This window comes from Mobula birostris, chromosome 14, assembly GCF_030028105.1.
Source record: "Mobula birostris isolate sMobBir1 chromosome 14, sMobBir1.hap1, whole genome shotgun sequence".
Classification (NCBI taxonomy): Eukaryota; Metazoa; Chordata; class Chondrichthyes; order Myliobatiformes; family Myliobatidae; genus Mobula; species Mobula birostris.
The window spans coordinates 97,898,486-97,913,324 of NC_092383.1; the positions used below are offsets into that span (position 1 = coordinate 97,898,486).

The window sequence follows — 14,839 nt, forward strand, 5'->3', positions numbered from 1 at the left end:
AAATCTATTTCGCAGCTTTTTACTCTAGTCCTGCCAAAGGTCTCGGCCCGAAACGTTGACTGTACTCTTTTCCATAGATGCAGCCTGGCCTGCTGAGTTCCTCCAGTATTTTGTGTATCACTGCTGACAGTAGCCAGAGTTCGAATGTCTGAATCCCAGAAGCTGTCGCGGTTGGAAACGTCTCGTAACTAAACCCTCTCCCTTGGCTGCTCGGAGAGGCGGTGATTGGAGTCACGGATGAAAGTCGGATACAAGATGTCTCTTTCAGGCAACCAGCACCTCTCCTCGGCTCCGAATCCTTCCCATTGCCGAATGCCTCAAAGTTACAGGAACAATTTCTTACCCTCCGTCATCAGATTTCTGAATGGTCAAGAATCCAGGAACTCACTATTCCTCCTCCTGTTTTTCGCGAGTGATTTAATAATTATTGTAATTTATAGTTTTATAACGTATTGCATTGTACTGCTGCCGCAAAACTACAAATTACGCAATGATATTAAACCTGATTCTGATTGTATGTGTGTAGATCCGGTCCCTGACCGCGGATTTCCTGCAAACCCGACCGCCACACGGAGCTGGTCCTCAGACTGCTGGATGACGATTGTGGTGGAGTGAGGGTTGAGATAGGAGTGAGGGCGACAAAGCGGGTGGAAATAGTTTGAGCAAACAGGCGGGTAGAGAGATTTAAAAAGTCTGTGGGTAAAGATACAACGGGTCGATGTGTCAAACAGACAGAGTGTCGTCTCACTGAATTCCTGACTTTTCTCTTCCGGGAGTGGCGGGCCGGGTGTAACCGGAAATCTCTTCCTGTTTTCCCCCGAGATTCTCCGAAACTCCAGATCGACAGAACGCCCTCACGATGTGGATGGTCTCGCCCCTGCTCTGTGTTGTCGCCTGGGTCGCCCGTGTGGGTAAGGTCATATGTGGTGATCGATAGTGATTAGAGAACAGGAAGATCTTCCAGCTTCTCCCTTCTCCCGTGTGTTCAGAGTTCTGTCTCTCGCTCTCCTCTCTCCCTCTGTGTTCAGAGTTCTGTCCCTCCCTCATCACTCCCCCCTCTCCTCTTCCCCTCTCCTCTCCACATCCCCTCTTCCCCTTCCCCCGTCCCCTCTGGTCAGAGCTCTGTTTATCCCGCTCCCTGTTCCCAGTGTTCAGAGCTCTGTCTACCTCTCTTCATAACTCAGAGCCTACCTTTGCCTTTCGCTCTTTCTCCCTTCGTCCATGTAGACAGAAATGATTTCGATCAAACTCTAGAGTTGGAGAGAGGTTTTCCTCATGGTGCAAACGCTGTGAGAATAATTGTGCTGTGGATGTCACAGCGCTTCCTTCCTGATTGTTTTCTGTTGGACAAGAGGCCAAGCATACAGTTGCAAAGGGAGGTGTTGTGTCTCATTTCTAGGAGTTTGGAGATGATTTTACTTGGAATTGTGGAATGGAAGATGGATCTATTGTTGTTAAACAATAGCCTAAGATAGGTGTCTTTACTACACGTGGACAGGGTGAAGACTCCCTCTGGATGGTACAAACATTGTTTCTGTGAACTGCAGTGAGGCGGAGAACTCCATGCCACAGTGAGAAGGAGATGATCTGTCCAGCTGGCTGGAGGTGGTTTGTCCAGCTGGCCAGGGAGGCTGTGGGATGTGGAGGGGAACCTGCAGGTGGTGGTGTTCTCCTGTACTGCTGCTCTTATCCTTCCTGGTGGGAGGGGTGACAGGTTTGCAAGGTCCTGTCACAGTAGCTTGGGTGTGTGACTACAGTGGATTTTGCAGATTAGCTTTATAAAGATCTTTATTTTTTTGTAGTGATAATACCCAAATATTTAAAAGAGTTCACAATTCTAAATGGAATATCCTTATACAGTATATAAAAACAGGAACATTTAAAGGGAACAATTCACTTTTATTTAAATTAAGTTTATATCCTGAAAATTTTCCAAAATCATTTAATAATTTCAAAAGATTAGGAATAGATTCTTCAGGATTCGAGATATAAACCAAAAGATCATCTGCATAAAGAGTAATCTTATGTATGGTCCCATTTATAGAAATACCATGAATATTTTTAGCTTTGTGAATTGTTGTAGCCAAAGGCTCCAATGTGAGATTAAATAATAAAGGACTTAATGGACACCCTTGTCAAGTACCTCGTGAAAGGAAAAAAAGGGAGACCTAAGATTATTAGTAATGACGGTAGTGATAGGATTCTTAAGAGATTATTTGAATCCACTTATTAAAATTATTACCAAAGCCAAATCTCTCTAATACATTAAACAAATAATCCATTCAACTCTATCAAATGCCTAATACATTGATTGTTCTATTTGAAATAGTTCCGCATTATATTCAGGTATTTCATTTTCAAACTAACATGTAATTGCATTTGTTACATTGTTGGCAAGAAGAGCTATTCTTTTGAAGTGGAAAGATACCTCTGCTCCTACACTAATTCAATGGTTTTCCCAAGTAATGTTATGTCTTAGTTTGGAAAAAATTAGAAGTAGAACTTTTGATACCCGATTTGATTTTGAGAGAAGGTGGGGCTCTTTTGCTATATATTATCATTTAATTTGAATCATTTTACATTGTTTCCTTCCAATTTTATGTTATATAAATGTGATTTGGTGGTTGTTGTTTTCTTTTTCTTTATATATATATATATATATATAAATAAATGATTGAAATGATTGTAAGATGTATTGCTCCGGGAGTTGATTCCTAATGGGATTTTTCCTCTCTTTTTTTTGTTTTATAGTTAGTGGTTTTTTTTAAGTTAGCTGGGGTTCTCTTTTTCCCTTCTTCTTTTATAAAATTGTTTTTTCATTAGCATATATAATTTTTTTTCTCTTCAGCTTTATTATATATTTACTAATTTGTTGAATTTCTGTATTTTATAGCTGTAGAAGATTATATATTAATAAAAAGATTTAAAAATGAAATGACATATAACGTGAAAAGAATTAGTCTCAACATAGACCCCTGTAGAACATCACTAGTCACTGGCAACCAACCAGAAAAGGCTCCTTTTATTCCCACTCTTTGCCTCCTGCCAGACAACCATTTCCCTGTAATACTATGGGCTCGGAGCTTGTTAAGCAGCCTCATGTGTGACACCGTCTGAAATTCCAAGTACACAACATTGCCCGTTTCTTCTTTACTTTTATCTATCCTGCTTGTTATTTCTTCAAAGAACTCTTTAACAGATTGTTAGAAATGATTTTCCCTTAAGGAAACCATGCTGACTGCAGCGAATTTTATCATGTCCCTCCAAATACCCCAAAATGATATCCTTAACAATCAACTCAAACATCTTCCCAGCCACTGAGGTCAGACTAACTAGCCCATAATTTCCTTTCTACTACCTCCCTCCCCTTCTTGAAGAGTGGGGTGACATTTGCAATTTTCCAGTCCTCCTGAACAATGCCAGAATCTCTTGATTCTTGAAAGATTGTTACCAACTTCTTCACAATCCAGGTGACTTACCAATCTTCAAACCTTTCAGTTTCCCAAGAACCTTGTCCTTAGGAATGGCAACTTCATACAATACAGCTTCCCAACATTCTTGAACTGCCAGCATTCTGCTAGTGTATTCCACAGTAAAGACTGATGCAAAATACTTATTCAATTCATCTGCCATTTCCTTGTCAACACATTACTACCTCTCCCGTATTATTTTGCAGTGGTCCAATTTCTACTGGCACCTCACTTTTGCACTTTGAATATCTGAAGAAACTTTTGGTCTTCTTTAATATTATTGGCTGGCTTACATTCGTATTCCCTCTTTTCCTTCTTTATGACTTTTTGTTTGCCTTCTGTTAGTTTTTAAAATCTTCCCGATCCACTAACTCCTTATAATTTTTTCTTCTTCGTTGGGATGTATATATCCTGCACCTTACGAATTGCTCCAGAAATTCCAGTCATTGCTGCTTTACAATAATCCCTGGTAGCATTCAATTTTGGTCAGCTCCTTTCCCATGCCTCTGTAATTCCCTTTACTCCACTGTAATGACAATACAGCAAACTTCAGCTTCTCCTGCTCAAATTACATGGTGAATTCTATCATATATGGTCACTTGTCCTGAAGTGTTCCTTTACCTGAAGCCCTCTATTCAATCCTGGTACATTGCACAGCACCCAACCCAGAATAGCTGATCCCCTCGTGGGCCAAAACCAGATCTCATACTTATTCCAGAAACTCCCCCTCTTGGGATCCAGCAGTAACTTGATTTTCCCAATCTACCTGCACATTGAAATCCTCCATGACAATTGTAATGCTGCCCTTTTGACATGCATTTTCTGGCTGCTGTTGTACTTTGTCAACAACATCTTTACTTCTGTTTGGGATTCTGTCGATAACTCCCATCACTATCTTTTTACCCTTGTAGTTCCTTAATTCAACCCAAAATGATTTTACACATTCTGATCCTACGTTATCTCTTTCTAATGATTTGATTTCATTTTTTACCAACAGAGCTACACCACCCCTCTGCCTGTCTGCTTTCATTTCGATACCTGAACAGCCACACTCTGATTGAGGAACAGTTTCTTCCCCTCCACCATCAGATTTCTGAACCATGGACCCAGTAACAATACCTTGCTATTCCTCTTTGTCATGGTTTATTGTTTGTAATTTAGTGTAATTGTTGCTTTGTGGCAACCTTGCACTGGACAACAGATTTCACAACATTGGTCAGTGACAATAAACCGGATTGGTGGCGGATGTTCGATTGAGCAGCTGGTGCATATCACAAATCCTGCTTATGGAACCACTGACACAAGGCAGACAATCTCTAAAGAGGATTAGTAATAGTTGGGTGACAAATCTTGTAAAGACACTGCCAAAAGGTGGCAATGGCAAAAAACTTCAGTAGAAAATTTGTCTAGAGCAATCATGGTCAAGACCATGATCGTCCATGTTAGACGAAACAGAACATAATGAATGAATGAATAAACCTGAATTTGATTCTGACCACAGTGTGCAATGCCCTCCACCCGAGGTCCCTCCATGGAGAGACCTTCACTGAGAGTCTCATCTCCCACCAGATGGCACAGCAGATCATCAGGCAGGAATGGTTTGCAGACAAGGATAAGGAATGGTAGAGTCTGTAGGAGCAGACCGTACCAAAACTACTTCCACACACCACAGAATGGTAAAGAGGCAACTCGCGTTTTATTTGGGATCTCTCCTACGGAGAAGGTATGACATGTACAAAAGGGATGGGTTACACCTGAAGCTGAAGGGGACCAATATCTTTTCAGGTTTGTTGTCTGGGAATTAAGCTAATTTGGCAGGGGGATGGGAGCCAGAGTGATAGCACTGAGGATGGGGAGGTTGGTTTACAAATGGAGGCAGTGAGTAGTGAGACTACTAGCAAGGAGAGGCGGATGACTGGACAAAATTGTAGTCAACGGGTTGAGTTGCAAATCCTGGGAAGCTCCAGACCCTGGGCCTCTGTACCTCCATCTGTAGCTGGATCCTTAACTTTCTAACCAGAAGACATAATCTGTGCAGATTGTAAATAACATCTCTACTTCGCTGACAATCAACACTGGCACATTTCAGGGATGCGTACTTACTCTGCACCCATGACCATGTAGCTAGGCACAGCTCAACTGTCATCTATCAATTTGCTGATGATACAACCATTGTTCGTTGAAACTCAGGTGGTGATGAGCGGGCGTAGTGGAGCGGCTAGTTGAGTGATGTTGCCATAACTAACTTGCACTCAACATGAGTAAGACCAAGGAACTGATTGTGGACTTTAGCAAGGGCAAGGTGAAGGAACAAACACTCCTCAGGGAGTGATCACAAATGAAGACAGTGAGTAATTTTAAGTTCCTGGGTGTCAATATCACTGAGGACCGAACCTGGACATAAAATATTGACACTGCTATAATGACCAACTCAGGTTGGAGGAACCACTCCTTCTGTTCCGTCTGGGTAGCCTCCAACCTGATGGCATGAACATTGACTTCTCTAACTTCTGTTAATGCCCCACCTCGCCCTCGTACCCCAGCCCTTATTTATTTATTTATTTTCCCTCTTTTTTTTGTCCCCCCCCCTCTTTTTTCTCCCTCTATCTCTCTCACTATAACTCCTTGCCCATCCTCTGGGTACCCCTTCCCCTTTCTTTCTCCCTAGGCCTCCTCTCCCATGATCCTCTCCCTTCGCCAGCCTCTTATCCCTTATGCCAATCACCTGTCCAGCTCTTGGCTCTATCCCTCCCCCTCCTGTCTTCTCCTATCATTTTGAACCTCCCTCTCCCAGTCCCACTCCCACTTTCAAATCTCTTACTAACTCTTCTTTCAGTTAGTCCTGACGAAGGGTCTCGGCCCGAAACGTCAACTGAACCTCTTCCTAGAGATGCTGCCTGGCCTGCTGCGTTCACCAGCATTTTTTGTGTGTGTTGCGATAATGAACAACAGCTATATTTCATTATGAGTTTGAGAATATTTGTTTTGTCTGCGAAAAGAGTTGAAAATTTCTACAGATGTCCCATGGGAAGCTTCGTATACATATTATACATTCTATACATATATTTACTGCAATTTAGTTTCTTTTTCTCTATCATCATGTATCGCATTGTCCTGCTAACTCAAAATTAACAAATTTTACAACCCATGCCGGTGATAATAAACCTGATTCTGATTCTGAATATTGAAGGAGCTAAACCGATGGTCTTGGAGAGGATGTTTCATATGTGCAGGGTGGGGTGTCTTCGACCACAGGGCACAGCCTCAAAACACAATGATGTCCCATTGAAACAGAAATGCCCCTCCTCTTCCCTTTCTCCCATTGCCCTCTGTTCTCTCCTATCAGATACCTTCTTCCCCAGCCTGTTTCCTTCAGAAATATAGAAAATAAGTGCAGGAGTAGGACATTCGGCCCTTCGAGCCTGCACCACCGTTCAGTATGATCATGGCTGATCATCCAACTCAAAACCCTGTACCTGCCTTCTCTCCATACCCCCTGATCCCTTTAGCTACAAGGGCCATACCTAACTCCCTCTGAAATATAGCCAATGAACTGGCCTCAACTGTTTCCTGTGGCAGAGAATTCTACAAATTCACCACTCTCTGTGTGAAGACGTTTTTCCTCATCTCGGTCCTAAATGGCTTCCCCTTTATCCTCAAACTGGGATCCCTCATTCTGGACTTCCCCAACATCAGGAACAATCTTCCTACATCTAGCCTGTCCAATCCCTTTAGAATTTTATACGTTTCAATAAGATCCCCCCTCAATCTTCTAAATTCCAGAGAGTATAAGCCTAGTCGATCCAGTCTTTCATCATATGAAAGTCCTGCCATCCCAGGAATCAATCTGGTGAACCTTGTTTGTACTCCCTCTATGGCAAGAATGTCTTTCCTCAGATTAGGGGACCAAAACTGCACACAATACTCCAGGTGTGGTCTCACCAAGGCCTTGTACAACTGCAGTAGAACCTCCCTGCTCCTGTACTCAAATCCTCTTGCTATAAATGCCAGCATACCATTCGCCTTTTTCACCACTTGCTGTATCTGCATGCCCACTTTCAATGACTGGTGTATAATGACACCCCGGTCTCGTTGCACCTCCCCTTTTCCTAATCGGCCACCATTCAGATAATAATCTGTCTTCTTGTTCTTGCCACCAGAGTGGATAACCTCACATTTATCCACATTAAATTGCATCTGCCATGAATTTGCCCACTCACCTAACCTATCCAAGTCACCCTGCATCCTCTTAGCATCCTCCTCACAGCTAACACTGCCGCCCAGCTTCGTGTCATCTGCAAACTTGGAGATGCTGCATTTAATTCCCTCGTCTAAGTCATTAATATATTTTGTAAACAACTGGGGTCCCAGCACTGAGCCTTGCGGTACCCCACTAGTCACTGCCTGCCATTCTGAAAGGGTCCCATTTATTCCCAGTCTTTGCTTCCTGTCTGCCAACCGATTCTCCATCCACATCAATATCTTACCCCCAATACTGTGTGCTTTAAGTTTGCACACTGATCTCCTGTGTGGGACCTTGCCAAAAGCCTTTTGAAAATCCAAATATACCACATCCACTCATGAAGGGTCTTAGCCCAAAACAATGACGATTCACTCTTTTTCCATAGATACTGCCTGGCCTGTTGAGTTCCTCCAGCATTTTGTGAATGTTGCTTGGATTTCCAGCATCTGCAGATTTTCTCAGCTTTACCTTTCCCCACCCACGTGACTTCATCCAGCATCTTCCAGCCAGTTCTCCTTCCCCTCTCCCCATAGGAAGCGAGAACCAAAGATACTACATTTACTAAAAGTTAACAAACAGGTGATAATTCAAACAGAATCTCAAAAAGAAAGCTAAAACAACAAGGAAAAGGACAATTAAAAAACAAAAATTGTAGACCTTAATCCAACAACGTCATGTTAATCCGACAATGTCACTGTGAAGAACCAGTGGTCAGGGTCAGCCGAGAGGACCAGTGCCACGGTCGACCTCTGCAGAAGCACAGTGTGGACGAGCTTCATTCTGTACATGACCTGTGCACTGGGAGTGGGTGAAGGGACAGTGTAGTCGGTGGTTTCCCGTATTCCCTCATTGTGTTCACTCTCTCCAAACACTACAAACCTTTTCTCCAGACTGGAGCCCATTTGCTATGTCTCTGCCTCCCTGTCATGACAATCGATATCTGGCTGCAGGCTGCAACTCCCTTCCTCAGGGCCGGGTGTGGAGTGTCTTCACTCTGTTCCCCTGGTGGGCTCACTGTGTGATGTAGGAACTGTGTGCCGGGTCTCTCTCAGGGACGGGAGCCAGATGATGGGCCGCATGGCCTGCTCCTGTAACTGTGATCCTCCCGGCTCTGATTCTACAGTTACTGAATTCACCTGCTGACTGTCTCCTCTTGTCTCCTCAGCTGAGACTGGGGATTCCCCGACCACTGTGAACGGAACTTGGGGACAGTCGGTCTCCTTACCTCCTGGGATCCCAATCGGACCGGACGTTGCTGAGCTTGTGTGGAGACGGTTGTCACCCAGGGTGAAGATAGTGACATATTCAAAGAAGATCAGTGACTATTACGGTTCTGAGGAGTACAAGCGACGGATAACTTTTCATCCCGGGAACTTCAGTCTGGAAATCCGTGATCTGCAGAGAGAGGACACTGGTGATTACGAGGTGACTGTTACAGCAAGTTCAGGAGCACAGGCTCAGAACAAAATGCGACTGGAGGTGTACGGTGAGTGAGACGCCTCGGAGGGGCCCGGGTTTCATCAGTTCCTGAAGCACCCCAATTAATGATCCTGTGTGTTCCCCTGTTTACTGAACCCACTGACTGCCGGTGTCCAGAGCTGGGCTCACGGTCCTAGTGTAGTGAGGCTGAGTCAGTGTGAGTCTGGAGGACACACTCACCACATCCCCGGAGACTGAACCAGAGGCTGTGAAGCATCAAACTGTCAATGGGGAACCTCGTGACTCTGAGGCTGGAGGAGCTGAGCAGATGGGGAAGGGGGAACAGGAGATAGGCTGATCTGGTGGGAGGGACTGGTCGATGGGCTGAACAGTCTATATCTGTGGGTCAGTTAAACAGATCCCTCTGTATCCCCAGGTCAAAGGCCTGGTCTGTCATGTTCAGGGATCCCATTTTCAGAAGGCACTGCTTGTTAATTGCCCAGACTGAGGTCTGAGCTCAGCAAGGTGTTTATTCCTCAGCCTTCATGCTGTGCTGTGCTGAGTGAGACCCTGTGTGTTCATTACACTGAATATAGTGTCCCAGTGAGTGACACAGTACACGGACACAACAGCACACTCACACACAGCAATATGGTTCCTGACTCACTCTAACAGTAATATCACATTCACAATTACCTCACTCAGCAACGTTTGTCTGAGAAATCTCCTCCACCCCAGGTTTAACGGGTTCCATAGGAGGGAGGAGAATATCAGAACGTGGGGAATAGAACGTCACAGGAACAGCTCCTCAGCTCATGATGTGCTGCCAAACTCATTGCTAATGGAATCCAGTTAAGCTAATCCCTTCTGACTGTTCGTGTTCCATATGCCTTTATTCTCTACACATTCATGCGTGTACGTACAGCCTCTCAGAAATCTCTCTGGCCTTTGCCTCTGCCACCACTCCAGACAGCCCATTTCAGGCTCCCACCCCCACTCTCTGTGTGAAGAAAAACTTGTCCCGCACATCTCCTTTGAATTTACCCCTGTCACTGTAAATGCACCATCTCCGGTATTAGACACTTTTTATTTGATTTTTTAAAATTTTTTTGAGATACACCAGGGAATAGTCCCTTCCGGGATTTGAACTACACTGCCCAGCAATCCCCTGATTGTAACCCAGCCTAATCACAGGACAATTTATAATGACTGATTAACCATCCAATCAGTACGTGTTTGGACTGTGGGAGGAAACCAGAGCACGCAGAGGAATCCCACGTGGACACGGGGAGAATGTACAAACTCCTTACGGGCAGTGGGAATTCAACCTGGTTCACTGGTACTGTAAAGTGTTGTGCTAACCACTACGCTATAGTGCCACCCCTGGGAAAAAATCCTGTCTGTCTATCATCTGTGTCTTAAAAATGTTATAAACTTGTATCAGGTCAATCCTCAACCTCCGGCACTGTGAGGAAACAACCAACATTTGTCCAAACTTTTCCTCCAGCACATGCCCTGTAATCCGGGCACAATGATGGTAAATGTCTGTTCCCTCTCCAAAACCTCCACATTCTTCCTTTAATGGGGTGGCTGGAAATGAATGCAATACTCCAGATGTGGCCTAATTGGAATTTTTAAAGATGTAGCATAACTTCTTGCCTTTTGAACTCAGTGCCTCGACTGATGAGGACAAGCATGTAAAATCCCTTCTTTACCCCCCGATCAACATGCAGCCACGTTTCCCCACCCATGTCTGCATCTGATCCATGTCCAATTGCATCTATTGGCACTCCTCTGCACCATCCACAACACCAACAATCTGTTGGAGGCCTTTGGCCCACCTGGAGCCTATTCCCCACTTACTGAAATCAGGGTTGGTCTGACCTTGATCTCAGCTCTACTTTCCTGCCTGTTTCCACCCTCTCCCCAAATCCTCTCCAGATCAAAACTCTGTCTGAACCTTGAATACAGTGACTCAGCCTCCACAACTCTCTGGGGAAGAAAATTCCATCGATTCCTGAACCTTAGAGAGGAGAAATCCTTCCTCATATCTGTCTGAAATTATACTCCCTTATTCTGAAACTGTGCCCTCATTTTAGATCATACAGGAGGGGGAAACGTCCTCCCAACACCCACCTCACCCCGATTCCTGCTCCAGTCACTGAACTCACCGGCTGACGGCTGACTGCTTCCTCTTGTCTCCTCAGAGTGGATGGGGACCGTGACAAGAGCTTGGGGACAGTTGGTCTCCCTACCTGCTGGGATCACACGCGGGCTGGACGTTTCTCAGGTGGTGTGGAGAAGAGATGGAACCACAATAGCAGAATATGCAAATGGAGTCATTTCTTACTTCGGTCCTGAGGAGTACAAGCGACGGATAACTCTTCATCTCGGGAACTTCAGTCTGGAAATTCGTGATCTACAGATAAAGGACACTGGTTATTACGAGGTGACTGTTACAGCAAGTTCAGGAACACAGACTCAGAACAAAATGCGACTGGAGGTGTACGGTGAGTGAAGCGTTGCAGAGGGGCCCAGGTTTCTTTGGTTCCTCTAACACTTCCAATTACTGGCTGAGGGCAGATCCTCTGTGTTCCCCTGTTTACTGAACCCCACTGACTGCCCGTGTCCAGAGCTGGGCTCACGGTCCCAGTGTAGTGGGGTTGAGACAGTGTGAGTCTGGAGGACACACTCACCACATCCCCTGAGACTGGACCAGAGACTGTGAAGCATCGAACTGTCAATGGGGAACCTCGTGACTCTGAGGCTGGAGGAGATGAGCAGATGGTGTGGGGGAACAGGAGATAGGCCAATCTGGTGGGAGGGGCTGATGACTGGGTCGAACAGTCTATATCTGTGGGTCTTTTCAACAGATCCCTCCGTATTCCCAGGTCAAAGGCCTGGTCTTTCATGTTCAGGGATCCCATTTTCAGAAGGCACTGCTTGTTAATTCCCCAGACTGAGGTCTGAGCTCAGCAAAGTGTTTATTCCTCAGCCTTCATGCTGTGCTGTGCTGAGTGAGACCTTGTGTGTTCATTACACTGAATATAGTGTCCCAGTGAGTGACACTGTACACGGACACAACAGCACACTCACACACAGCAATATGGTTCCTGACTCACTCTAACAGTAATATCACATTCACAATAATCTCACTCAGCAACGTTTGTCTGAGAAATCTCCTCCACCCCAGGTTTAACGGGTTCCATTGGAGGGGGGAGAATGTCAGAACATGGGGAATAGAACGTCACAGGAACAGCTCCTCAGCTCATGATGTGCTGCCAAACTCATTGCTAATGGAACCCAGTTAAGCTAATCCCTTCTGACTGTTCGTGCTCCATATGCCTTTATTCTCTACACATTCATGTGTGTATGTACAGCCTCTCAAAAATCCCTCTGGCCTTTGCCTCTATCACAACTCCCGGCAGCCCATTTCAGGCTCCCACTCCCACTCTCTGTGTAAAGAAAAACTTGCCCTGCACATCTCCTTTGAATTATACCATCTCTGTAAATGCACCATCTCCGGTGTTAGACAATTATATTTGTTTTTTTATATTTTATTGAGATACACCAGGGAATAGTCCCTTCCAGGATTTGAACCACACTGCCCAGCAATCCCCCGATTGTAACCCAGCCTAATCACAGGACAATTTATAATAACCAATTAACCATCCAATCGGTACGTGTTTGTTGTAGGAGGAAACCAGAGCACGCAGAGGAATCCCACGTGGACATGGGGAGAATGTACAAACTCCTTATGGGCAGCGGGAATTCAACCTGGTTCACTGGTATTGTAAAGCGTTGTGCTAACCACTACGCTATCATGCAACCCTTGGGGAAAGAATACTGGCTGTCTACTTTATCTGTGTTCTTATAAATGTTAAACACTTGTATCAGGTCTATCCTCAACCTCCAACACTGTGAGGAAACAACCAAAATTATCCAACTTTTTCTTCCAGCACATGCCCTGTAGTCCAGGCACCCAGATGGTAAATGTCTGTTCCCTCTCTAAAGCCTCCACGTTCTTCCTTTAACGGAGTGGCTGGAAATGAATGCAATATTCCAGATGTCGCTGAATCAGAGTTTTTAAAGGTGTAGCATAACTTCTGGACTTTTGAACTCACTGCACCGACTGATGAGGACAAGCATGTAAAATCCCTTCTTTACCCCCCAATCAACATGCAGCCACGTTTCCCCACCCACGTCTGCATCTGATCCATCCAATTGCATCTATTCTCTGTACCCTCCACAACACCACCAATCTTTGTAGAACATAGAACATAGAATAGTACAGCACAGTACAGGCCCTTCGGCCCACAATGTTGTGCTGACCATCAAACCCTGCCTCCCATATAAGCCCCCAACTTAAATTCCTCCATATACCTGTCTAGTAGTCTCTTAAACTTCACTAGTGTATCTGCCTCCACCACTGACTCAGACAGTGCATTCCACACACCAACCACTCTCTGAGTAAAAGACCTTCCTCTAATATCCCCCTTGAACTTCCCACCCCTTACCTTAAAGCCATGTCCTCTTGTATTGAGCAGTGGTGCCCTGGGGAAGAGGCGCTGGCTATCCACTCTTATCTATTCCTCTTATTATCTTGTACACCTCTATCATATCTCCTCTCATCCTCCTCCTCTCCAAAGTGTAAAGCCCTAGCTCCCTTAATCTCTGATCATAATGCATACTTTCTAAACCAGGCAGCATCCTGGTAAATCTCCTCTGTACCCTTTCCAATGCTTCCACATTCTTCCTATAGTGAGGTGACCAGAACTGGACACAGTACTCCAAGTGTGGCCTAACCAGAATTTATAGAGTTGCATCTTTACATCGCGACTCTTAAACTCTATCCCTCGACTTATGAAAGCTAACACCCCATAAGCCTTCTTAACTACCCTATCCACCTGTGAGGCAACTTACAGGGATCTGTGGACATGTACCCCGTGATCCCTCTGCTCCTCCACACTACCAAGTATCCTGCCATTTACTTTGTACTCTGCCTTGGAATTTGTCCTTCCAAAGTGTACCACCTCACATTTCTCCGGGTTGAACTCCATCTGCCACTTCCCAGCCCACTTCTGCATCCTATCAATGTCTCTCTGCAATCTTTGACAATCCTCTACACTATCTACAACACCATCAACCTTTGTGTCGTCTGCAAACTTGCCAACCCACCCGTCTACCCCCACATCCAAGTCGTTAATAAAAATCACGAAAAGTAGAGGTCCCAGAACAGATCCTTGTGGGACACCACTAGTCACAATCCTCCAATCTGAATGTACTCCCTCCACCACCACCCCTCTGCCTTCTGCAGGCAAGCCAATTCTGAATCCACCTGGCCAAACTTCCCTGGATCCCATGCCTTCTGACTTTCTGAATAAGCCTACCGTGTGGAACCTTGTCAAATGCCTTACTATAATCCATATAGATCACATCCACTGCGCTAACCTCATCTATGTGCCTGGTCACCTCCTCAAAGAACTCTATCAGGCTTGTTAGACACGATCTGCTCTCATCTACAGGCTTGTTAGACATGATCTGCCCTTATCTCATCTACAAACATCCTAACCCTCCCATCTGTATTTCTATCCAAGGAACAGTGAGTGGCCTTTCACCCACCTCGAGCTGACTCCCCACTCACTGAATTCGGGGTTGGTCTGACCCTGATCTCAGCTCCACTTCCCTGCCTCTTTCAAAGGTTCAG

General features: G+C 45.1%; 1 protein-coding gene across 1 annotated transcript in view; it reads left to right on the forward strand.

Moving 5' to 3' along the window:
* Nucleotides 1–545: 545 nt before the first annotated feature.
* Nucleotides 546–14,839, forward strand: part of LOC140210146 (muscle M-line assembly protein unc-89-like) — a 37,676-nt gene continuing 23,382 nt past the window's right edge. The window contains exons 1-3 of the mRNA XM_072279027.1: nucleotides 546–911; nucleotides 8,879–9,199; nucleotides 11,340–11,642. Of these exons, the coding sequence (XP_072135128.1) occupies nucleotides 860–911; nucleotides 8,879–9,199; nucleotides 11,340–11,642 (676 nt within the window). The 5' untranslated portion in view covers nucleotides 546–859. The remainder of the gene's footprint in view (nucleotides 912–8,878; nucleotides 9,200–11,339; nucleotides 11,643–14,839) is intronic.